This window comes from Lytechinus variegatus, chromosome 2 (genome assembly GCF_018143015.1).
Source record: "Lytechinus variegatus isolate NC3 chromosome 2, Lvar_3.0, whole genome shotgun sequence".
Classification (NCBI taxonomy): domain Eukaryota; kingdom Metazoa; phylum Echinodermata; class Echinoidea; order Temnopleuroida; family Toxopneustidae; genus Lytechinus; species Lytechinus variegatus.
In genome coordinates this window covers 7788429-7810773 of record NC_054741.1, presented here as the reverse complement: position 1 = coordinate 7810773, position 22345 = coordinate 7788429, and the positions used below count along the sequence as shown (strand labels likewise).

Here is a 22345-nt window from a genome sequence, read left to right as displayed (position 1 = left end):
ACAATAGCCAATGAAGATCAGTGTTGCATGTGCATTTTGTTCAACACACTGCCCAGGAACCAATCAGAACAATTCTTTCATTTTTGCAATCTATTGCATACCTCTGTTTACATGCCCTGATTTAACAGAACAATATAACAATCTAACCCAGTAAAAATTTGCTTGAAAAAAACTAATAAAAAGTACAGAATTAGATTTAAAGAATAATAAATACTGATAAAAATACTTTTTTATAAAGTATTTTATAAAATACTTTATAAAATAAATAAAAAAATCAATTAGATTTCACCAGTAGTAGAATTTGAGAAAATTGATAAACATGGTACCAATAACAGTAATAAAGAGAAATATAAAAATCTGAAAAATATAATATAAATTACATTTAGGGACTGGCATTTGGATAAAGAGAAAAAGAACTCGTAAGAAAGCTAATCACCCTTTTTCTCTTTTTAGCCTATATTTCAACTGGGATTGGATTCATACAATACTTCCCAAGTGTTATCCATTTTATACCTTTCTACATAAACTCATACTATACCATATTTACATATAATACAAATTATTGCATGTCCTTTTGTAATAAAAAGGATATTTCAATATTCATTTAATTCATATACAAATTTCATTAATTTTTTTTTATGCAACCAGTCAATAAGGAGCTTCAGATTCCTAGCCAAAGACGAGGAATCTTCGGATTCAGAGAAAAAAGCTTTACTAGGCATGAATAAGGATACGCAGCATTAAGAGAAGATTCCGTGTCTTGGGCTAGGTTGTGACATCTAAAACTCCCAAATGTCTAAACTTGTAAAAAGTGATTCAACTTACATAAGCATTGGCTACGAATATTAATGGCCAACAACTGATATAAGTATAAAGTCACACAGATCAAGGGAAGGGGTTCTAAAATCTATGCTAAAACAAAAACAATGAAGCTATATGGACGACTGGGCATTGGTGTTTCTAATCATGTCTCCAGACTTAGGTCAATACAGCCAATGACGCAGATAAAAGGCTGCCTTCTCTAAAAAAAAGTCCCAAACAATTACCATTGACCACACAATTATGTCCCATTTCTTCCATCAAAATGAGTATCAAAATACATAAAATATGTTTAAAAAACATTTTAAAAATGTAACATCTTGTACACTAAGCCCCTTTTGGTGGAGGCAAATTAAAATGCTTTCTTCTGCTTAAAACGATAAAATTACAAATTCTGTCAAAAAGAGGGGTCAAACCATTGTTAAAATCAGTCACTAAAAAGATATTTTTCAGACAGTTGAAAATCGAAAGTAGAAAGTGAATTGCTTTAAGAAAAAGCTGTGTCATACTCAACAATGCCCTAAATTGTAATACTGACATAAAAACTGCAGAATTTTGTTTCACATGATTCCTCCATGAACATTAGAAAAATATATATACATCTTGCCATTTGAAGTTTATTGTTGATATACCAATCTAATTTTTGGTATGCAAAACAGAACATCTGTTTGTATATGAAAAACTTGCTTCCAAAACAAATTAAATCCACTTTTGAGGAAAGCTGAATGGCTATCAAATCAAACTGTTAAGATAGCTCCATGGCTGTATGCAGAAAGTGAGGGATGGAAGCAACCATGCTTTTTATTGGACGATTTTGCATTTTCCTCAGTGAAAATGAAGGATTGAAGTTTTCAAAATTTGGGGGGTCCTTTGCGTATGGTCATGGATAGCTCCAGTCTTAAGACCAGGATTTAATGAAAGGAGAGCATAACTCCATTTAAAATTTGAACTCTATCAAACAAATCAGGTTTTGAAAAATACCTTTAACTCGGGAGGTACATGTATCTATTAAAAGTAGCTTGCCATGTCATTTGTTTTCATTCTTCATGCTTTGCTTTGAAATTCATGTCTCATGACATTGTTCAATTTGAAAAGCTTACATTTTTGATGTTTTTATGTTTTATATAGCTTTTTTGTTTTTACTGAGGTTTAGATTTTTTTTGAAATCACAGGATTCTTCATTTTCCCTCCAAATATATTAAAAATCTTAAAGCACAAAGCCAGATGGTCTGGCAGAAAAGACAAGTATGTGATAACAATTTGATTGCAATGCCTATTTCAATCTCACTATTTCATCATGTTCTTATATAGCAAGGTTATGTAAAACATACAAGTTCTGTACTTAGGAATATGCAAGACATTATTTCTACAAAACTGTATAGCAAGAATTCACAAAGGAAGTTTTGAAACTACAGTTTATACAGAATTTATGTATCAAATGCACTCATTTCAGTGTTTATACTGAGGGAGAGGTCAAACAAAGAATGTGCGCTTTTATCATACAGCACAAAATACATTCTTGGACAAATCTCAATGCACATGATATAATACAGTGTACTGAATACACTGCATAAAATCACAGAATCATTATCCCATATGTGACTTTGGGCCTATGATCATTCAGTGCAGAAATACAGACATGCCCCACCCCCTTTTTGGGTGTTTGTGTCTATGAACTGGCAGATTCCCTTTCTGACTTGACCGTTGCTAAGCGTGTCTGCAGGAAGTCCCCGGCACCGCAATGCCGTTTGGATGGTGACTCGTGTGATTCGCTGAGGAGTTGCCGTTTGGTGCGTTCTGTGGCCTTTACTACCATGGTGTTCATTTTTTGAAGGACCTGTAATGACAACAAAAAAAATGAAAATGAGAGTAAGTAATTATTTTCATAATATTGAATAATTTTCTGGGATAAAACATACCTAGTTTTGAGAATAAGAAATAGGAGCCTGTGGCAGCATTCCAGGATTTGCATTTGGAGTGTTGCATACAAGTGACTGTTTTATATCAACTAAATTGTATCAGTAGTTACGGCATTTTCAGTCAGGCTATTTCAAAGTGAATGGAGCATAAATAGCTAGTTAGGGAGTGGTGATTAAGAATCAGTCAGGGAAAATTTTAGATTAAAAAAAAAAAGAAATTATCAGTTTCTTTTTTGACCAAAGGATAAGTTTTGAAAGAAAACCATGTGCATTAGCATACACAAAAATGCAAAATTGGGGATTGTCATGTATTTACCAACATATTTAATGTGTGTCGATACAAAAAATACAACTGAAAACTTGATCTTTTTTAACTAAAAGGGAAGTGATAATTCCCCCATTTCTTGCTTGCATTAGAAGGGCATCTCACTGCTGTGAAATGTAAATTTTACTTCAATTTTAGCAGTTCTGTGGGAGATTTCTTAGGAGCAACACTTCTTAGTTCTCATGGACAGCTGGTTGCTATCTGCTAGCTAGTTTTAACATGAGAGAATGACATGTTGGCAATTACTAGGTACAAGGCAATTACAAGAGCAACTTCAGAGCAGACCAGACCGAAATCGTTGGTCGCTCAGATGAACTGAACTACAAACAAATGTCACCCTACCTTAGCGGGACTCTTCTGTATGACATAGGTCATCGCACTCCTAGGGCTTGTCATACGCTGTTTGTGCGGTGAAACGTACAACTGGTGCCTGTTGGAGACCTTCCTCGGTGACAGCATGTGAGGGCGGGGTACTGGGAGGGGCGATAGGGGCGGGGCCTCCAGTCTGTCAGTCATCCCGTTGGGTGACGTTTCAAATCTAACAGCGAAGGCCTGTATCCTCTGAAGAAATACCTGTGGATTATAAGAACAAGAAAAAGAGGATTATTCTTTGCAAGATCAAAAAAAAAAAAATGTGCAAGTTTCTAGCATTGTTAGGGAAGTTTACATATAAATGTTCTTGAAGCACCCCCCTACAGCTAACATACACAGAAAAACAATAAACAAATAAGATGACACTAAAAAACCAACAGTAATAAATTGCAGAAAAAGTGCACATTAAAAAATAAAAAATTTGCGGAGATGGACATATTTCACGCAGTATATAGTATTGAAAGAATAAGAATAGATGATACATTTTAATCTTAGAGCTGCTATGAGGACTTGCAGTGGACTTACCGAGTTGTAGAATTTGATGAGGTCACCCCTGTTTTCATCCTCAAACGTGGAGGCTGTACCAGCTAACCTGGTAGGAGTGGGAGGAGCACTGCTTGGTTGAGGGATGGGCAAGGTACTAGCTGATCGCATCAAGATTGGTGTCTCAACTGCTTGGGGATAGTAGCGGAGAAAAAATAGACATGTAGAGAATAATATTGGTGAATTTGTGACATCACATGCGAGCAGGCATTTCAGATGTCATGTACTTTATATTCCATTAATACCAGTTTTAATGGTTCTTGATGACTGAAATATTTCTATCATTATAACAAGTATAAAATGTTTCTGACGAAATAATGAGTGCACGCGTAAGTCAATCATTCACAATTTTCTCAGAAAAATATGAAAATACTTACCATGATTTTCTTATTTACGAGATAACTGGATATACCCATTTGATTTGCTAGTTCATTACGATGAACCTGCGTGCCGAATATAGAGTACACAACTTTTCCTGCGCGCGCGCGCTGCATCTCCCTACCAACGCACTATCCCAAGATCGTCGCGCAATTTGGCGTCCATTTCCTCTCATGAGCCTGCGGGCAAGACATGTTGTCACACAAGGTGAGGGGTAGGAGGGAGGGTTCAAATGGGTATATCCAGTTATCTCGTAAATAAGAAAATCATGGTAAGTATTTTCATAATTTACATCAATAACTGGGATATACCCATTTGATTTGCTAGACCAACACGGATTCAACGTGAAGGGAGGCATGTCTAGACTAAGAAGTGCGTAAAATAGGGAGATGAAGACACAAAGGCCGTTGCCTTACGGACAGGGGAGGCGATAAAGCCTCATGTGAAGAAGTCCTTAAGAGCAAGGAGTGAAGGAAAGAGGGGCGTCAATAGGCGGACCTCGAGAAGTCGTGAACGACGATTCCAAGAAAGAGCCCAAGAAGAATGATACTAAGTATCATGGGCCCTCGGCCTAGTGTCAGGAGAACAACATCACCAGCTGACTAGAGCGTAAAATTCGGAATTTGTTGAAAATTTCAACAAGAATCGTGATCGGAAACTGAAGCTTTAAGGCTCAGTAAGTGATCAATCGAACAATCTGAGAAGGCGAGAGATCTCAGAAGCCTCCGCGTGGGAGAAAGCGCCCAGAATTCGATATCTGTCTCAAATGCGTGAGGGCAGAACATCTGCAGAATTCTGATAGAGAGCTGTGGCAGAAAGTTACTAGCGGTCCGAAGGGGACTAGGAATGACGGAGAGTAGGGATTTAAGAAGAAAACCACTCGTAAGGCAGTCAAGGGTCGAGAAAGCGACTGAGTGCCATCCTTTTAATAAGAAATGCCGCGGACCTGCTGCCTATGTAGAATAAAGCAGTCTGGTTAAAATAGCTCAACCGGGCGTGTCAGAGAAACAGCGCGGTACACATCACGACAAAAGTGTGATAGACCGAGTGATCGAGAGAGAACTCAGGATCCCCTTTCTCCCGTACTGATTGAAGCACCCATCTGAGGGTGCAGTGTCCGCGGTGGAAGAGGTGGCTTGGCTCAAGCCACCATTGCCGAGAGAGCCCGTGAGGCTAGGCTGCGATGGATGACCGCCGGGCGGGGGAATCCCTAGCAGCAGCAAGTGTACGCCAGAGGGAGCTGGCGAAAAGTCTCTGTCATGATCGTACGTGAAGGCGACAATCAAGAGATGTTCTAACGAACAGACATCGCCAGATATGATACCTCAACAGTTACGTTCCCAACGGAATCGAATGAGGTAGCAACGGCCCTGTCCTATCAAGTTAGGGACGGAAACTGGCTAAGAGTGTCGATGTCCTCGCTTGAAGAAACAAGCGAAGGAGGAGGGAGACTTGAGGAAAATAATCACAAAAATTTCCATCAGTCTGCGGTGAGAACCAGTTGTTTATGAAAACAGCCACAAGGCCTGGTCTCTCGGGTGATCGTAAGAGCAAGCACCGCCGGCGCCGGTTGCGGCAGCGTGGAACAGTCCGATATCGGAGAATAAGGAGTTCCAAAAAGCTGCGGGGGCGGCAAAAATGACGCCCTAAGCAGTGGGGGATGAGCATCTAAGTTTCTAAAAGAAGAACTCCAGTGAAGTAAATCACTTACATGGAGAGACTCATCCACAGTCGGCCCGAGAAAAAGCGGGTCGTAGTGATTGTGGTTAGGTAGGCATAAGCATACATGCATCCACGGTTACATCATCCTCGGTCGTGCGGTGACCATGGCCACATGCATTGCATGGAGGGAGGATGAAAGCAGCATGCGAGGCGACTCGAGTGTGCCGAGTGAAAAAGCTTCTAAATAAGAAGACGGTTTGACAAATGGGCACGGTAAGACATCCACCGTAGACCACTCCACACAAGGAGGAAATGGCGGAGACGCCCGCAAGCTTGACCCACATAGAGGGCAGTCTATAAGATAGACTGTTAGAGCTCGACCGATGGTCTGGAGGCGTACAGTTTGGTGTAAACTCGCCGACCCGGTACGGTGGGTGTGCCCAGAAAGTAGGCATAGAATGCCGACAGAGAAGTCTGGGGCTTTAAACAAGCTTGAACGCACGTACATAGCCAATAATCTCATGAGATGTACGGCGGTTTCTTTCCTCCGAGATGATGCTTACCCGACCGGGAAGGACTCGGGGAACAACTGTGAATGTCAACAGGAGGGATATCTAGCATATGAAAAGCTGATTCCCTCCAGGTATTCGGTGCGGGTGCTTTCGGCGGTGTCCGGCTGGACGACCGGTGATGGCAGCTCGGGCAGGGCTCGAACGAGCCGCCCGAATACGAGACAATAGGTTAACATAACCATAATGCACCGGGTGGTGAAGGCGTAGCGATTACTAAGCACAGGAGAACTTTTAATCGCCGTGACATTCAGATCCGATATACATAATCGTAAGTTCGGAGAGCTATGAGGTAGTGAGACATACCGCTGAGCGGTGATGGTGTTCATATCGGAGTCGCCCTCTCTTCAGCGGCGATCGCTGGAGGACGGGTGTCTGTACTAGCCCTGACTCTGGCCTTGCAAGGGTAGGAGCTAAGTAAGACAGGGCACCCTTACTTTCGAATAGAAAGTGAGGTTCAGGCCAGAAACCGACGGTCCCGTCGCCTGGGCGGACGGTCCGCGGACGTGACAGGTTGCCCCCTCAAAGCAGCCAAACATTCTCACGAGAGAAGTGCGGCATGCGGTATGTAAGAGATTCTTACCTCCAATCTACGGGCCCGCTTAGGGGGTAGAATGGAGAGAGTTACCGCTGAAGGAGTCGTTGCCGTACGTGGGCTTGACGTAGAGGGCGAATTCGGGAGTACCTGCATAAAAAGGGGGAATACCCATGCAGGTAACTCGCCGATGGCTCCCCGGAGTGCGGGTTGGCGAGAGAAGTCTCAATCCGCTCAATACCCGACGCCGGCAATAAGACCGCGGCGGTCTTATAATGACGGAGAACACGAGGATAAGAAACCGTAATGCTCGGGGAAGCATAGATGCAGCCTGAACGGATGCAACGTCCAGCCGTCGGTCACCGAGAGCTTGCCGACATATTGATGCTTGAAAGCCGTATGTCGGAAGCACCTGCATAGAAACGGGGGTCACCGTGTAGGTGAACAGCGTTTCAATAAATGCCCGGTGTGAGAGGACAGGTGATTGCTTGAGCCGCACAGTGCTTAGCAAGGCGGCTGAAGCTGATATGAAGCGTGGGTGAATTACCCGCACTGCTCATGGGAGTATGTGCGACGCCTGACCCACAAATATCGGGAGTCTGGTGACATAATGGAGGGCGATGCCCGTATGTCGATAACACCTGTGTATTAGCGGGGATTTCCCTTGCAGGTGCGTGAGCCGGCGAATCATGAAATCGCCGGTGACTCTCCGAGGTGCAAGATGGCGAATGTCTGCTTAACCTGCCCGGTGCTCGACACGGCGGTTTTAGCTGACAGGGAGCATGAGGATAAAGATCCGTGATGCTCGAGGGCGTTCTGTTGTAACATGAAGTTACGACGCCTGGCCATCGGCACAAGAATCAGAAAGAAAGGTCTGCCCGCAAAGTGGGATTAGCGACCTAGACTTTCTTCTTGTTCTTCCTCTTCTGTGCGGCCCCCGCCGGGGGGCAGAAGAGGGAACAATCATCGGGAGTCTGGCGACATAGTGGCGGGCGACGCCCGTATGTCGATAGCACCTGTGTATTAGCGGGGATTTCCCTTGCAGGTGCGTGGGCCGGCGAATCATATTGCCGGTGACTCTCCGAGGTGCGAGACGGCGACTGTCTGCTTGACCTGCCTGGTGCTCGACACGGCGGTTTTAGCTGACAGAGAGCATTAGGATGAAGATCCGTGGTGCTCGAGGGCGTTCTGTTGTAACATGAAGTTACGACGCCTGGCCGTCGGCACAAGAATCAGAAGGGAAGGTCTGCCCGCACAGCGGGGTTAGCGACCTAGAATTTCTTCTTCTTCCTCTTCTATGCGGCCCCCGCCGGGGGGCAGAAGAGGGTATAATGATCGGGAGTCTGGTGACATAGTGGCGGGCGACGCCCGTATGTCGATAGCACCTGTGTATTAGCGGGAATTTCCCTTGCAGGTGCGTGAGCCGGCGAAACATGATATTGCCGGTGACTCTCCGAGGTGTGTTGGATGGCCGGTGTCTGCTTGATCCGCTCGGTTGGTAGTACCGTCGGCTGAAGCAGGCAAGCCTGGGGGTAAAAACCCGCAGTGCTGGAGGGCACTCTAGATTAGCTTGTGAAGCTGAGAGGCCTGGCCATCAAAAGAATCAGAGGACAGACCGCCCGACGGAGCGGGGCTTACGTCTGTGGTTCTCCTCTTCTTCTTTTCTTCTTCTTCGGTTGCTCCGGCGCCGGAGCGGAAGAAGGGACAAGAGGCTGGGCTGCGCCTGTCTTCCTCTCCTTAGCTCTCCCACAGGGAGAGCCAGCCGAGGACCAGACGCTGGACCAGAGGCTGGACCAGAGGCTGGACCAGAGACTGGACTGCGCCTGTCTTCCTCTCCTTAGCTCTCCCACGGGGAGAGCTAGCCGAGCGAGAGGAGGCGTCGGCCGAATCTGACGGCGTCAGATTGAATTGAGAGTCCGACACGGTCGGACTCAGGTGCCTCTTCCGACTAGGGGCTGGTAGCCCTTTGCCGACGCTCCCTAGAGGGGTCTTACACGGCATCGAGCCTAGTCTTTGCCGGGTGGAGAGACCCGTGCTCTCCCCCCGGACTTTAGGTGACCCGATGGCCGGTGGGTCTGACAGCCCTAGAGGAGTCGCCGTTTTCTGTACTAGTGCGACGCTCCCCAATAAGGTTCAGGTTCCGGGACGGAAGCCTTGGCCATCACCGTGCGGGCACGTGGTCGCAAATCCACGGTTCCACCCTTATTAAGCGGGGCACGTGAACGCGCGTCCACGGTTCCACCCCTTTGAGAGCCCACGGGGCTCTGACTCTGTTCTCGCTATCTATACTACCTGTGGTGGGGGATAAGACCCCGGTGTCGGGCCCCGAACAGCAGTCGCCTGAGGCTCTTCAGAAAGAGAGTCCGAAAGGCTCATTATTGCCGTAGGGTGATCTAGTAGTAAGATAAAAAAAACAGAGAAGCAAAGGGGGTAGGGGGGGTAACAAACCCCAACCCAGAAGACAAGGACCTCAAAAAGCGGACTTTTGAGAGTCAAAAACGGATCTCACAAGGATGATACAAGGTAAAATCCCAGAACAAAGGAAACAGTAATAATTAAGAATTATTAAGAGACACTGTCCCTGAAGTCCGTTAGAAAAATTAATTATTTGATTATCACAACAAGAATCTGCTTCCGCCAAAATTCTGAAAAGAAGGAAGGGGGGAAGCATCTAAAAAGAAGAAAACACTAAGTTTTTTTTTTTTTTTTTGTTGTGTCCACCTGTTCAAAAGAAAAAATAATTTTTCTTGAGGTGAGGATCAGCTAAGGAAAAAAGGGGAGCAAGATTCCCTTTCTTTTTTTTTTTTTTTATAAACAAGAAGTTTAAGAAAAAAATGTATAAGTCCAGAGACCGGTAGCTGACTTGAAAAGGAAGGGGGGGAAAAACAAAGATAGCTTTCCCGAGAAGGAAGGCCGAGTCAAAGGCGACGAACGCTGACAGGAGACGGCTTCCTAAAAAAAAATCTAAGTATTCTTGTGAAGGAAAGAAAATAATTTTTTTTTTTTTTTTTTTTAATTAATTGAATGATTAATCAATTAATAAACACAAGAACAAAGGATTGATTGAAACAAAAGAACAATCAACTAACTCGAAACAAGAAACAAAGAACTTGAATCGAGGCAAAGGAGCAAGTCAAGAATTAAAAGAATCAATCAATTAATTAATTAATCAATTAACCAATTAATTCAATTAATAAATACAAGAACAAAGGATTGATTGAAACAAAAGAACAATCAACTAACTCGAAACAAGAGACAAAGAACTTGAAACGAGGCTGGAATACGACGCTCCTAACGTCCTACAGAACCTATCTGTGGAGAAATAAATCAATTAAATTCACGACGAGTCGTATAAACGAAGAAGTCAGTGAATAAAAAGAATTAAAAGAATTAAAAAGGAGCGAAGACAACGCCCGAGCAGGAAGGCGCGGAGCTATGGGGCGGAGAGGTGAAGACAACCCGCCTGTGAGAAACGTATCTTTAAAAAAAAAAAACTCACGAAGAGGGACAAGAAACGTTAAAATAATATCACGGAAGCTCCGCGCGACGTGATAATCCTATAACAATCTTAGATGAGAGAAAATAAGATTGAAATAAGGGAAGAATTGCACAATAAAGTATCCAAACGGAAAACAGAAATGCAATTTTGAGAGTGTACTTAGCTTGCGACTGCACTCGACCGCAGGCGAAAGTAAAAGAGGAAATGGACGCCAAATTGCGCGACGATCTTGGGATAGTGCGTTGGTAGGGAGATGCAGCGCGCGCGCAGGAAAAGTTGTGTACTCTATATTCGGCACGCAGGTTCATCGTAATGAACTAGCAAATCAAATGGGTATATCCCAGTTATTGATGTAAATAATATTTTATGGCATTTATATTACTTGACTGATGGGGGGGGGGGGCTGCTTGCATGTGATGTCACACAAAAAAAATTCATAACAATTCATAACTCTGTTAATCTTTGATGGATTATTGTCAAATTTTCATCAATATGTATTTTGATTTTCTGCTAACTATTGAATTAACTACCCGCCAATTTGGCTATCCAAAGTTAAACCAAACCTTTTTTCTTTTTTTAAGTTTAGTTTATGTTTATTTATTTATTTTTTTTCTAACCTGTCTTGTGTTCTGGCGAGCCTCTACTACTGCTGTTGGAGCTGTTGCCATTTGAGTCTTTCTTACGATTTGAGTGAATGAGAACGCTGCGGTAAACGTGGCTTGATGCTTGCGGCTGGAAGCGATAGCTACGCATGATCTCCTGGAATGAACATTGGTTCTGTGTCACCTGGTTTTTTAAATATAATAAAATAATCAAAGATGAATTCCAATTGGAGTAACGACTACAAAATGAATACACAGTGAAGACATCTGAAAGAGCAAGGTCCTCTCTAACAAAAAGTTGATTTGAATAAAAAGAGAAAAATCAAACAAGCACAACACTGAAAATTTAATCAAAATCAGATGTAAAAAAAGAAAAGTTACATTTATAATTTTCTCTTACTAATTTTTTTTTTTGGCAAAATGGTTTAATGTGACTAGTCCAGTTTGGATTTGAAGAAATAATATTTTGTCTCTAAATTAATACCACAAGTATCACCCAGAGCAAGTACATTACGAATAAATCATTAGATGACTTCAGAGGACAAATAGTTTGTGATTTTAACCAACAAATTTACTCTGTGCCAATCAGTTGCCAGGATTTTGGTAGCTTATAACAATAGCCAATGGTGACAAACTTACCCTGCAGATGACATACATAGTACACATGATGATCTGATCAAGATGTCTGTCTTTCATCATGTCTGTCTTATGAACGATGGCATGCTCCAGACACGTCCAGATCTTACGTCTCAGGTCATCATGGAGCTTTAGACGATGACAAAGGTCAAGGAGCCTCACGTTCATCAAATGATACACCTGCAAACAAAGAATTGATAAAAAAACATAAGGCATGTATGCTATTATCGGAATGTTGTCATGGTCAATCATGCTATGCTAGAAAAACAAATCAAGCATGAAACTTAGTATCGTGCAAAAATTGAATATGAAATGTGAAATTAATCAGATCAGAGACAGTTGCAGAAAGATTTGTGTTTAATCACTTCTCATGAAATCAAGCGCAAATCCCTAACGGACCTAATATGCGCATTTCATTAGTTGAATTTCAACTAGCATTTGATTTTTGCATTTAAGTTTGATCTAACTCATTCTGCAATGGGCCTCAACAACAGATGACCTTTGACCTTACAACCAATCTCACCTTCCTGAAGAAGATCCCTACAGACCCGGTCCTCTTGGGCTTCGGGGCCGGTACTGCAATGGTCGTGCTGGATCCAGGTTCTCCTTCTGCAGTCCTGGCCTTTGCTGGGGAAGTGTAGATGACCTTGACAGGACTGACAATGAGTCTGTGGTTACCAGTACCATCCTTTCCTTGAATGCCTGTGATGAGAGAGTAAGTGTGTAGAATACAAATTTAAAGAACATAAGAGCAAATCTGTAACCTCCAAAGATCAAGAAAAAAAAGGATATCTAGTTTTAAAAATACATATATTTTTAACATTTATATCGAAGTTTTCCTGATTTAATTCTAAAAATAAATATATGAAAACAAAGTACAAGAGAATAATAACTGTGTAAGCCATTGGGTCCAGGGGTTTTGACTTCAAACCCCATGGTGGCACTAAACCCTCTTCTAAGTTTACATTACCAACTCTCTATCAAAGTTCTATTGCTTACATAAACCTATTTCTGTGGTCAGCTACCATGGAACCCTCTATTTTGATTAGGTATCAGTTTGATTCCATAATAAATGAATAGAATATTATAGAAATTCAAGAGTCAAAACAGTGTATTCCATTCTAGATTCAAGTACTATACTTAATACTCTCCTAATTTTAACTTTTTCTGCTGGGTGTTTCATAATGCTGTTTGTAATTGACGAGCGACTATGAAAGATTGGAGATTTTTTTTTTCTTGTGGTAAATGATATACAACAGATTTTCATACATGATGATTCAGCGCCAAAGAAAGGATCACAAGTCATTTGTACAGTCGCTCATAACTAACAAACAGCTGTAAGAAGCACCCAACTGTTTTCTTATATTAATGCCCCTTCATTTCCTTTGAGTGATTATTCATATTAGAAATACTCATTACTTTTTTTTATATCAAATTAATTTTGGGACTATCACCATAACTGTCATCAAATAACCTGTTTCTGTGATCAGTAGGTCGGAGACTACACGCCTCCTTTTGTATGAAGAGCTTTCAACTCACAAAGTTCAATGAACCCTCGAAAGGGTAACAAACTTTCAGTATTAGCATGGCATATCATCATATCACAGAAACATTTATTTAAATAATTATTTGTCAAATGTGTTTTTGCAATTCTGTTTAATCTATTATATTTTCAATTAGCAAATTTCCAGTTTATTGGTATATAGAGACGAGATACAAATTTTGAAAATTGAATAGCAGTTCCACCATGTGAACATGTAAAGAGCTGATTCTTGTGCATGAATAGTAGAATTTTGTGAAGACGGGTTACAATATATTTAGTGCCTCTGGCCCTACATTTGGTGGAAAAACAAATGAAAATGCATGAGATTACTGTACCATGGACAACAACAAATTGTTTCTTTGGTGAGAGGACAGTGTTGGCGTTGCTCGAGGATGACGTTGAGGTAGACGATGTTGATTGGCTGGTTGCTGAAGACTGTATCTCAGTGAACTTCATGGCTCTTGATGCCGATGATTGGCTGATCACTGCTGGAGAGGGTGTGGCTACAAGTAAAGATATCATTGTGGAGGTTGATTAAAAAAAGTGAAATTAATATTGCTACAAATTCAGAGCATGTGTTGACTAAATCAAAGGTTTAAGATCTAGTTTTTATTATTATACATGCCTTCTTTACTATGTAACAGAAGAAAGCAATTGAGTAGTAAAATGTGTGCCCTTTTCATTCAAGTTCCTGTATAACAAAGAATTGTAATTGATGAAACCAATCTCAAGAGTAGCAGGAAAACAATCCAGAATGCATAAATCAATTTTAATTTGGACATAATATTCACTACTCAGTATTTTTTCATCTCAAAACATGTATAATTATATTATTTATTTTCTGTATTACAAATAGTTATAAAAATGTTCATTTTAAGATTAGCTATTTATAACACAAACAGTGTTGCTCATTGAGCTCCCCCTTTTAAGAGGCCCTGGAAATTTGTCCATATCAAATATATTACCTTTATTTGTTGATTCAGTTGGCGTAGAGGACATTGATGATGACGTCGTCGGTGGAGCGTCAGCAGTGAATAGACGACGCCTGGCACTGCCTGGAGACGGAGAGCTGAATCTATCGTGAGCAGAGGTGGGCGACTGGAGAATAGATTCCGCTGCAAATTAACAAATAATTCCAAGTAGTTTTGATAAAGAGCTTCTTCACTTTTAAGCATTGATAAAAGTAACAACTGAAAGTGCAAACGTGGTATAAAGGCACTTTCATAAAGCACTCAATCTGCTTGTATGTCCAACCCCCTTTTTCTAGAATTGCTCAGGCCATGATCATTTGACAGCATTACAACTTTTCAGATAGAGAACAGAGACAAATACTTTCAAGAAGGTCTCATATAAAGGTGATCAGAGGTATGTACTTCATGGAATTAACAGTCTACCCCAGCCATAAGCAGCCAAATAGCTGATTTAGTAACGACTTAACTTTTTTATTCATCAGCTCTACATGTACAATCATATCTTGTGATGCCAAAGAATAAATCAGACATAACTATCTATGGATTTTCCTTAAAAGTTATAAGAAAGGGCCTGACACAACCCGTATCAAAGAAACATAGAAATCAGATACTTTTACTTCGTAAATATCATGAAAAAGTTGTTGAAAGGCTTTTTAATAAATCTTGAAAGTTATTTTAATATTTTTTTCTATGAAATATCCTTTGGAACATGCTAAATTCATCATCATCTTTTGCAGAATTTTCTATGATAATTCACATCATGGATAATTTTCCCTTTGGGTGTTTTACGCAATCTCAAAATTAATATATATCATCTATTTTAGATAACATCACAGAAAAAGCAGGCAAACTCGATCTTCAGCTTAATTTCATCATCTATTATCAACTTTGGTTGATGTGACTGAAAAAAGATCAAGCGAACTCACTTCTTCCACCCAGTTGGACAACCCTCTTATGGACGATGGGTGAGAGGAGTGTTTGACTCTGACCACCAGAGTTCGTTGACGCTGAGGACGAGGTAGTTTGACCGGTGGATGCCCCCTTCACACCTCCTCCTGATACCCCTCCATCTGTCTGACCGGGTATGGTGGCATCCTCGCAGGTAGGCACACCCTGGTTGCTATCCTTCAGGAGGTCCCACAGGGGTGAATCATTTCGCCATGCATAGTCTTGGAGAATTGACTCCTCAATCTAAGAAACACATTATCAAAATGATTGGTCGTTAAGTTTTTAATGACACTATCAAAAGGTGTGCCAACCAGCTGTTCTTAAAAGATTTACACCATACATCAACAGTTTTCTATTACTTATCACAAAGAAAGAAACATAACCTATCAGAGATTCTAAAATATGTTTGCTACTTCAGAATAATCATGCTAATATAGGCAATATAACCAAAATTATTGTTTGAGAAAAGATTTTTTTTTCAAATCGAAGTGATGTCATCTCAATTCATTGCTGATTTGGCCTTTATACCAGATTTAAGGTCAACCTCTTACAAAATTCATATTCAGCGTATTCATATATTGTTTTATTAACAAGATGAATCAAAACATATTTCATTCGTCAAAATGCATGTATTCAATGATAATACGATAAATAACCAAAATTGTTCAAATTTTTGTTTCATCGCAGTGTGAACCAGAGATCATCAATAAAAAGATTAATTGAAAATTTACAAAGTTGAGATGCTTGACGATGTCTCTTGAAAGTCCTTCTTCTGCTCTGAGGATGAGCTCAATGACCTTGTAAAAGTGGAATGCAGGGATCTCAAATGCTTCTAGTATCCATGGAAATGTCCTGAGGGTAACAAGTTACAGAGAAAAATCATATCAAACAAAAATTAAAAAGCCAGGGACACCCTACTTTAAATCAAATCTTTGCTGTTTGACCTAATAATACCAGTTATTCTTTATTGAATTTCAAATATTGTACCCTTTACACATCCGGTTTCTTTTATTACAATTTTGCTTCATTCTACGTTACAATTTTTGTGCGTGTAATAAATGCATTACAGGACTCAAAACTTTACACGAAAATCAATATTGTGATAGACCTAGTTTCTCAGTTCTATCATCATCTATATTCGTATCCATAATATGATGTATCAGATTAGTGCTTTACTCAGATTAAAAATAGTCTGCACGCACAGACCCTGATTGAAATATGTGGGTCTTCACACACATCTGGCACATATAAAACTTGTTGTTTCAATCTGATTGAAAGTTTGACTGACAAGTGGGTCTTCACTCAAGACTAGCATACATTAAACTTGATGTTTTAATTTTCTGAGCAAAAGGGCCTTCGATACACAAATAATTGTAGAATATGCATTCAGGCCACTTAACTGGACTGAAGGGTATGCACAGAAGACTAGATTGTCTTACCTCTGTGAGTTGTATGCAAAGATAACGACCTCCACGCAGCAAGCAAAGAGAGATCTGTGAAACAGGTCATGCTCAAGGAGATGCTATTAGAAAAAAGAAGATTTTGATGTCTCTGATTATATAAAGATGTAGAATATTTAATTTAGGCAAATTTGACAATAATAAGCATCTTCATTGGATCACAGTACATTGTAACAATGACAATCCAAGACATGAAATGAGGAATAAAACCTTGCTTCCCAGTTTGTGGAGATAACAACAGATAATCAAAAGCTTAGATGTATTCATGTAAATTTGAAGTTAAAAATGAAAATGGACATGACCTTCGGGACCATACTTTTTGATTTGTTTGTAGTTTGTATGTTTTCAATAGAGAAAATAAATAGAAGGAACAGAATAAAATGAAATGGACACTAAAGAATTGCTGAATGATAAATCCTGCTTTTATGTAATGAACTACACCATCATGTTTACACAAGCAATTTGAAATATTTGTCATATTTCAAACCACTGTTATTAGATGTAAAGTTTAGCACTAGCTGGCATTGTTTATAATTATAATGATGAAATCAGTGGAATTCATACTTACTGTAAGATTCTTTAATCTCTTCTTTTCCGCCAACATGATGTTCTCAAGAGCCTTGTAATAAAGACTTTCAGCTAGTTTTAACCTTCGCTTAGCAAAATCTTGAGGTGATCCAGAGTTTCCTTCATCATGCGCCTACAGAAGAACAAAATTCAAGACATATTGGATTATTTCCGATATCGTGTTGGGTGATCATTCTGGGTGTTGGGAGTTCAGAGCAAAAATCAGGCTGCCATTTTAAGATCCAAACAGAATACATGGTGGCGTATCATAGGGCTGTCTGGAGATCTTTACGCATGATTAGTGGCTTGTTCTTACACTAAAAACAACTTTCTTTTTCCATGGGAGCGAATTTCCTATAAACCAAATCAAACGTTCACGAATCATCAACTTTGGACAGAAAGAGATGTGTGGACTCACCTGGGTGTACTTTTGGCAAAAGATCTCTCCCATCTCCTTGACTCGACTGGCGATTCCTTCCGCAGGATTCTCTGAACATTCCTTGAAGATACCATCCAGGAGCTCGCTGGCCTCTAGCTTACGACCGGTTAGCAGGGCCTGCAGCTTGCTGACCGCTTGTGTGGCAGTGGACACTGGTGTGATCTTTAGATCTTTCTCCTTGAGGTAGCGTCTGTTGGTCAGTGGTGTTGCTGGACAAAGGTCTTTGGTCTGGGAAAGACGGGTAGAAGAGGAGAATCAGCATGAGAAATTTTAACATATGAGTAGAGTTCTATCACTGACCATGATGATTAATAATTGAATGATAAACTTTTTTTCTTTAAATAGGGTTTGAACAAAATCTATACAGGAGACAAGATCAGATATTGAAGTAGCATGAAATAATGATGAGAAGAGATAAAGTCATCGGCTGCAAAAAAAAAAATATTCTGATGGCTATAAACTCTTATCACTTTGGCAAATTCACTTGACGTTCACATAAAAAATGTCCATTATTCTTCATTCCTTGCTTCCTTTCTTCTCTCAAATTTTTCCTAACTTTATCTCTTTATATTCGATAACATTCATTTCATAGGACTTATTCTACAAAGAAATAATTGATTTATTGCTCAAAAGAAAGAAAAAAATTTAAAGCACAAATTCTTCATACATTTTCTGATCTATCACAGTTCATTTATTTAAATGGGTTTGAAATACTATTCTTTGTATCTTTTCGCTAATTATCTTTTGAGTACAAAGTATTTCTGACATTGGGGATGCGTTTATTCACTTATTTTTTTTAGTTACCTTTCGGCTTGTTGGTTTTCTCATGGCTTCCTCTGTCTCCCTGAGTGCAGCTGATTTTGATGGTGTCCCAATCTCCTCATCGGCGTCCTTATCCAGGAAGATCCTCTCGTCAAAGTCACCAATCGTTAAAACGTACTCCTCATATTTCTTGCAGATGTTTTTGCTGCGAGTAAGACAACAGGATTTTAGGAATTGGCTTATTAGTTACATGTAAATCAGTGGATCATATTTTTAGGATGTACTGTCCTAATGCTTGCACATATTGTACTCTTGAGAAAGATAAACAAACACAATATATTCATAATTTACTTGATCTTCATGAACTGAAATTAAATATTTTCCATTACTAACTTCTATCATTTCAAATTTGATGCATTCTTATAATAATTCATACATATTTTATTCATTTCTATTCTATAGAAAGAGAGGGGGGCGCGAGAAACACCACTCAATCTACCTGATTAGATAAAATGTCAATAAATGGAGACTTTTTTTCATTTGACCAAGTGCACACTAGAAAGTAGACGAAGTGGAAATTAGACAGTCTTGGCATTAGACTAAATGACCAAGTGAGTATTAGACCAATTGATACTTGGATCAAACAGCAATAATACCTAACAGATAGCAGTAGACCATGTGGGATTAGCCATAATGGCATTAGACAATCTAACACTGCTCGTAGACCAAGTGGATGCCTCATATAACCATTACTCAATTGTACATAATGTATTACATGCATTTTATTACATGATTTGTCGAGAAATCTTGAATAAAAACATTCTTTGAAAAAAAATAATACTCACTTGTTTGACTCAAAGTTATTGGTATCCAGCAGATTGGAAAGCTTTTCCAGATTCCCTTCCAAATCCTGAAAGATAAGATAGTTGAAAGGAATTTAAAAAAAAAGATGAAAAGCAAAGAGGGTAAAATCTGGAAAGATGGAATATTTATTGACAAAGAATCATAAGTAAACCTGTAAGAATTGTTATTCATTTTGATTTTATACTTTTGTATTTACTTACAAAATCTAGAACCCCCCCCCAGGTATTTGACAGTGTGCTTTGTATGTACACACCAACAACAAAAAACCCACGCAAAAAAAATAAATCCCATTCAGAGTAGAGTGCACCAGATAAAGAATTCCCAACTATCTTTACCACCATATCATTAAAGATCACTTTTAAACAAAAAATGCCTGGTTTTGAAGAAATGCAGTACATGTCATGATAAGACTGGTACTAGCCTGGAATGAACTTACAAGCTATTAGAGAGGTATTATAGAGCTATGTTAAAGGTATTCATTAACCTAGTTTATGCTATTGTAATTAGTCAATTTGTTTTTTCATCTCAACAGAAGATTTTAAAAATATGACACTTCCTTTTAATATCAACCCTAACCAAGATTGATATGACACCATGGTCCTGTTACATACACATTTGTCATAACAAATGCACAATTTCTATTACAGGTCAACAACTAGCCAATCAAAATGAATGATTGCAGCAGCTTCATACTGTTACTGCTATTGTAACAAGTTTTGTGAAACAGGCCTCTCATCAAAAGTCTAATTTCAAGCAGAATCACCATTCCTTACCTCTTCATCTATGAGTTTCTGTATGTGAAGTTTCCACCAGTGTTCGTTGATAGACTTGGCCTCCAGTACCAGTCCACCGTAGACCTCACAGAGTTTGTCTATGATGCATGGGGCTTCAGACGGCACCCTGTAATCACGACTAGCATAGCCCTCTGGGAGACCTGAGGAGGGGGAGGGGGAAACAGACATTAAACATTTCCTGAGTAATAGAAAGAATAATATGTTCAGACTAATCAAAATTTGTCTTTATTTAGAAAAAAAATGTAAGCATGAAGAAAACCCCCCAAAACATGTTTTTATCGATGACAATCTAGATATGACACATGATTTTATTTCATCCCACGTTTGTTTTTTGGGTTATATTAAGTTAGAAATGCTGGTACCGGATGTTTTTTTTCATGTGGTCCTATTCCCTTGCCTCAAAGTAACATAATCTAAAACATACTAGAAATGATTACAGGGGAAATCCCTTTTTATCAAGTTTTTTTTTTAATAAAGGCAGAAAAATAGTTGTGAAAGTGTAGGGAAAATGCAACGAATAAACTGGGTTATATCATTCCTGAAGTATTTATTCTGTGATTATCATTATGTTACAGGTGAGCATTTCTTGCAAAACAAAAGCAACAAATTGTCATTTTCTGGACCTGATTGAATACACTCAAAATAAGATCACCAGGTAGGGAAGGCGGGGTAAGTTGAGCATAGGGGCAAGTTGAGCCACCAGCCGCAGGCCGATAATGAATGAGTCAGACATTGTGGTGGTGTCATGTATTGCTAACCCATAGCATAACCCCTAACCCCACCACATTGTTTCCAACTTTGAAACAAAAAGTAGTTTTTTAGAGGGAAAAATGTGAATTTCAGCCAAAAAAGTATAAAAGAGTGTGAAATAGATAAGTGCTTTATAAACACACACGTCTTTAAATATAATAAAGACATGATAACAACATTATTAGTGCAGGTATGGATCTTCATTCTTGTCATAGTCTTTTATATGATGGATGCATAATAAATATGTGGATACAAAATTATCGCACTAAGTTCGGACTGGGGTAAGTTGAGCCAAACAGCATGGGGCAAGTTGAGCCATGGTAATTCCTACGGTAATGTATCTTAAAAAACAAACAAACCATAAAAATCGATTGAAATGCAGGCTGAAAGGAGCAAATTTACATGACTGCTCTTTTCCTTTTACATGATGTTAGTATTTATAGAGATTAGCAAGTGAAAAGACTATAAACAAAAAAATTGACATGCTGGTTCTTCCCCATACATTTTGTACATAGTTTTTGTGGCTCAACTTACCCCAGAAGGTGGCTCAAACTTACCCCATATATGGGGCAAGTTGAGCCATTTGACATCGGTTTTTTCAAAGGTCACGATGACTTTCAGTGTTGGGGTAGAAATTTATATATAGGTGGAAAATATTTCAGAAGAATGAAATTTCAAAGCAAGGTACTTATTTCGACAAGATTATTAATCATATCAATTCTAACACGCAAAAAGTAAAAACTGTCACAACTTACCCCGCCTTCCCCTACATGTATAGAGGACAAATGGGGTTAGATGCAGGCATTTTTTTTTCTTTATGGGGCAACTTCTACAACCTACTGCATTTATCACCAACATTGGATCAGCTTAACAATGAAGTGAATGGGAATTTTCCAGAGCTCTTTCTTTTTTTTTTATATAAATTCCACTTCCAGGTATTTTTTGTGAGCCAACATGCAATTTTTTCCCCTGGATGGATTATCTTTGATATCTATATATGTGAAATGAAAAATTATTCTTTAAAATTTGTTCATTTTAATTGAATTGATTACCTTTTTTTCTTGCGGCTAATGCTTATTTCATATACAATTATTAACACTTAAATGGTTAAAGTCATAAGATCTGTGGAAAAACTCACTGAGAATAATAATAATAAAAAAACCCACTCTATTTCTATACTACACCATCATAGTTTTGTACCAAGTGAAATAAACTAATATAATTCATCTGAATTAAAAAAACTTACATTTTAGAAGACTAAGATTAAATCTGATTTCGAATTACATAACTCAATTACACTTTAATCCTATCATCAGCTGGATTATTTTTTTTAACTGTAATATTTATGTAATTCTGTACATTCAATTTCATGTCTTTGAACAGCACTA

At 39.3% G+C, this 22345-nt stretch overlaps 1 protein-coding gene across 1 annotated transcript in view; it reads right to left on the bottom strand.

Annotated features, from left to right (window-relative positions):
• Window positions 1–648: 648 nt before the first annotated feature.
• The window catches only part of LOC121407205 (retinoblastoma-like protein 1), a 35259-nt gene continuing 13562 nt past the window's right edge, over window positions 649–22345 (bottom strand). The window contains exons 6-21 of the mRNA XM_041598167.1: window positions 20187–20347; window positions 19395–19459; window positions 18592–18754; window positions 17767–18015; window positions 17350–17481; window positions 16761–16843; window positions 16053–16173; window positions 15300–15564; window positions 14368–14517; window positions 13738–13905; window positions 12383–12561; window positions 11863–12039; window positions 11239–11407; window positions 3961–4106; window positions 3406–3636; window positions 649–2656 (exon numbers count right to left, since the gene is read on the bottom strand). Of these exons, the coding sequence (XP_041454101.1) occupies window positions 2489–2656; window positions 3406–3636; window positions 3961–4106; window positions 11239–11407; window positions 11863–12039; window positions 12383–12561; window positions 13738–13905; window positions 14368–14517; window positions 15300–15564; window positions 16053–16173; window positions 16761–16843; window positions 17350–17481; window positions 17767–18015; window positions 18592–18754; window positions 19395–19459; window positions 20187–20347 (2627 nt within the window). The 3' untranslated portion in view covers window positions 649–2488. The remainder of the gene's footprint in view (window positions 2657–3405; window positions 3637–3960; window positions 4107–11238; window positions 11408–11862; window positions 12040–12382; window positions 12562–13737; window positions 13906–14367; window positions 14518–15299; window positions 15565–16052; window positions 16174–16760; window positions 16844–17349; window positions 17482–17766; window positions 18016–18591; window positions 18755–19394; window positions 19460–20186; window positions 20348–22345) is intronic.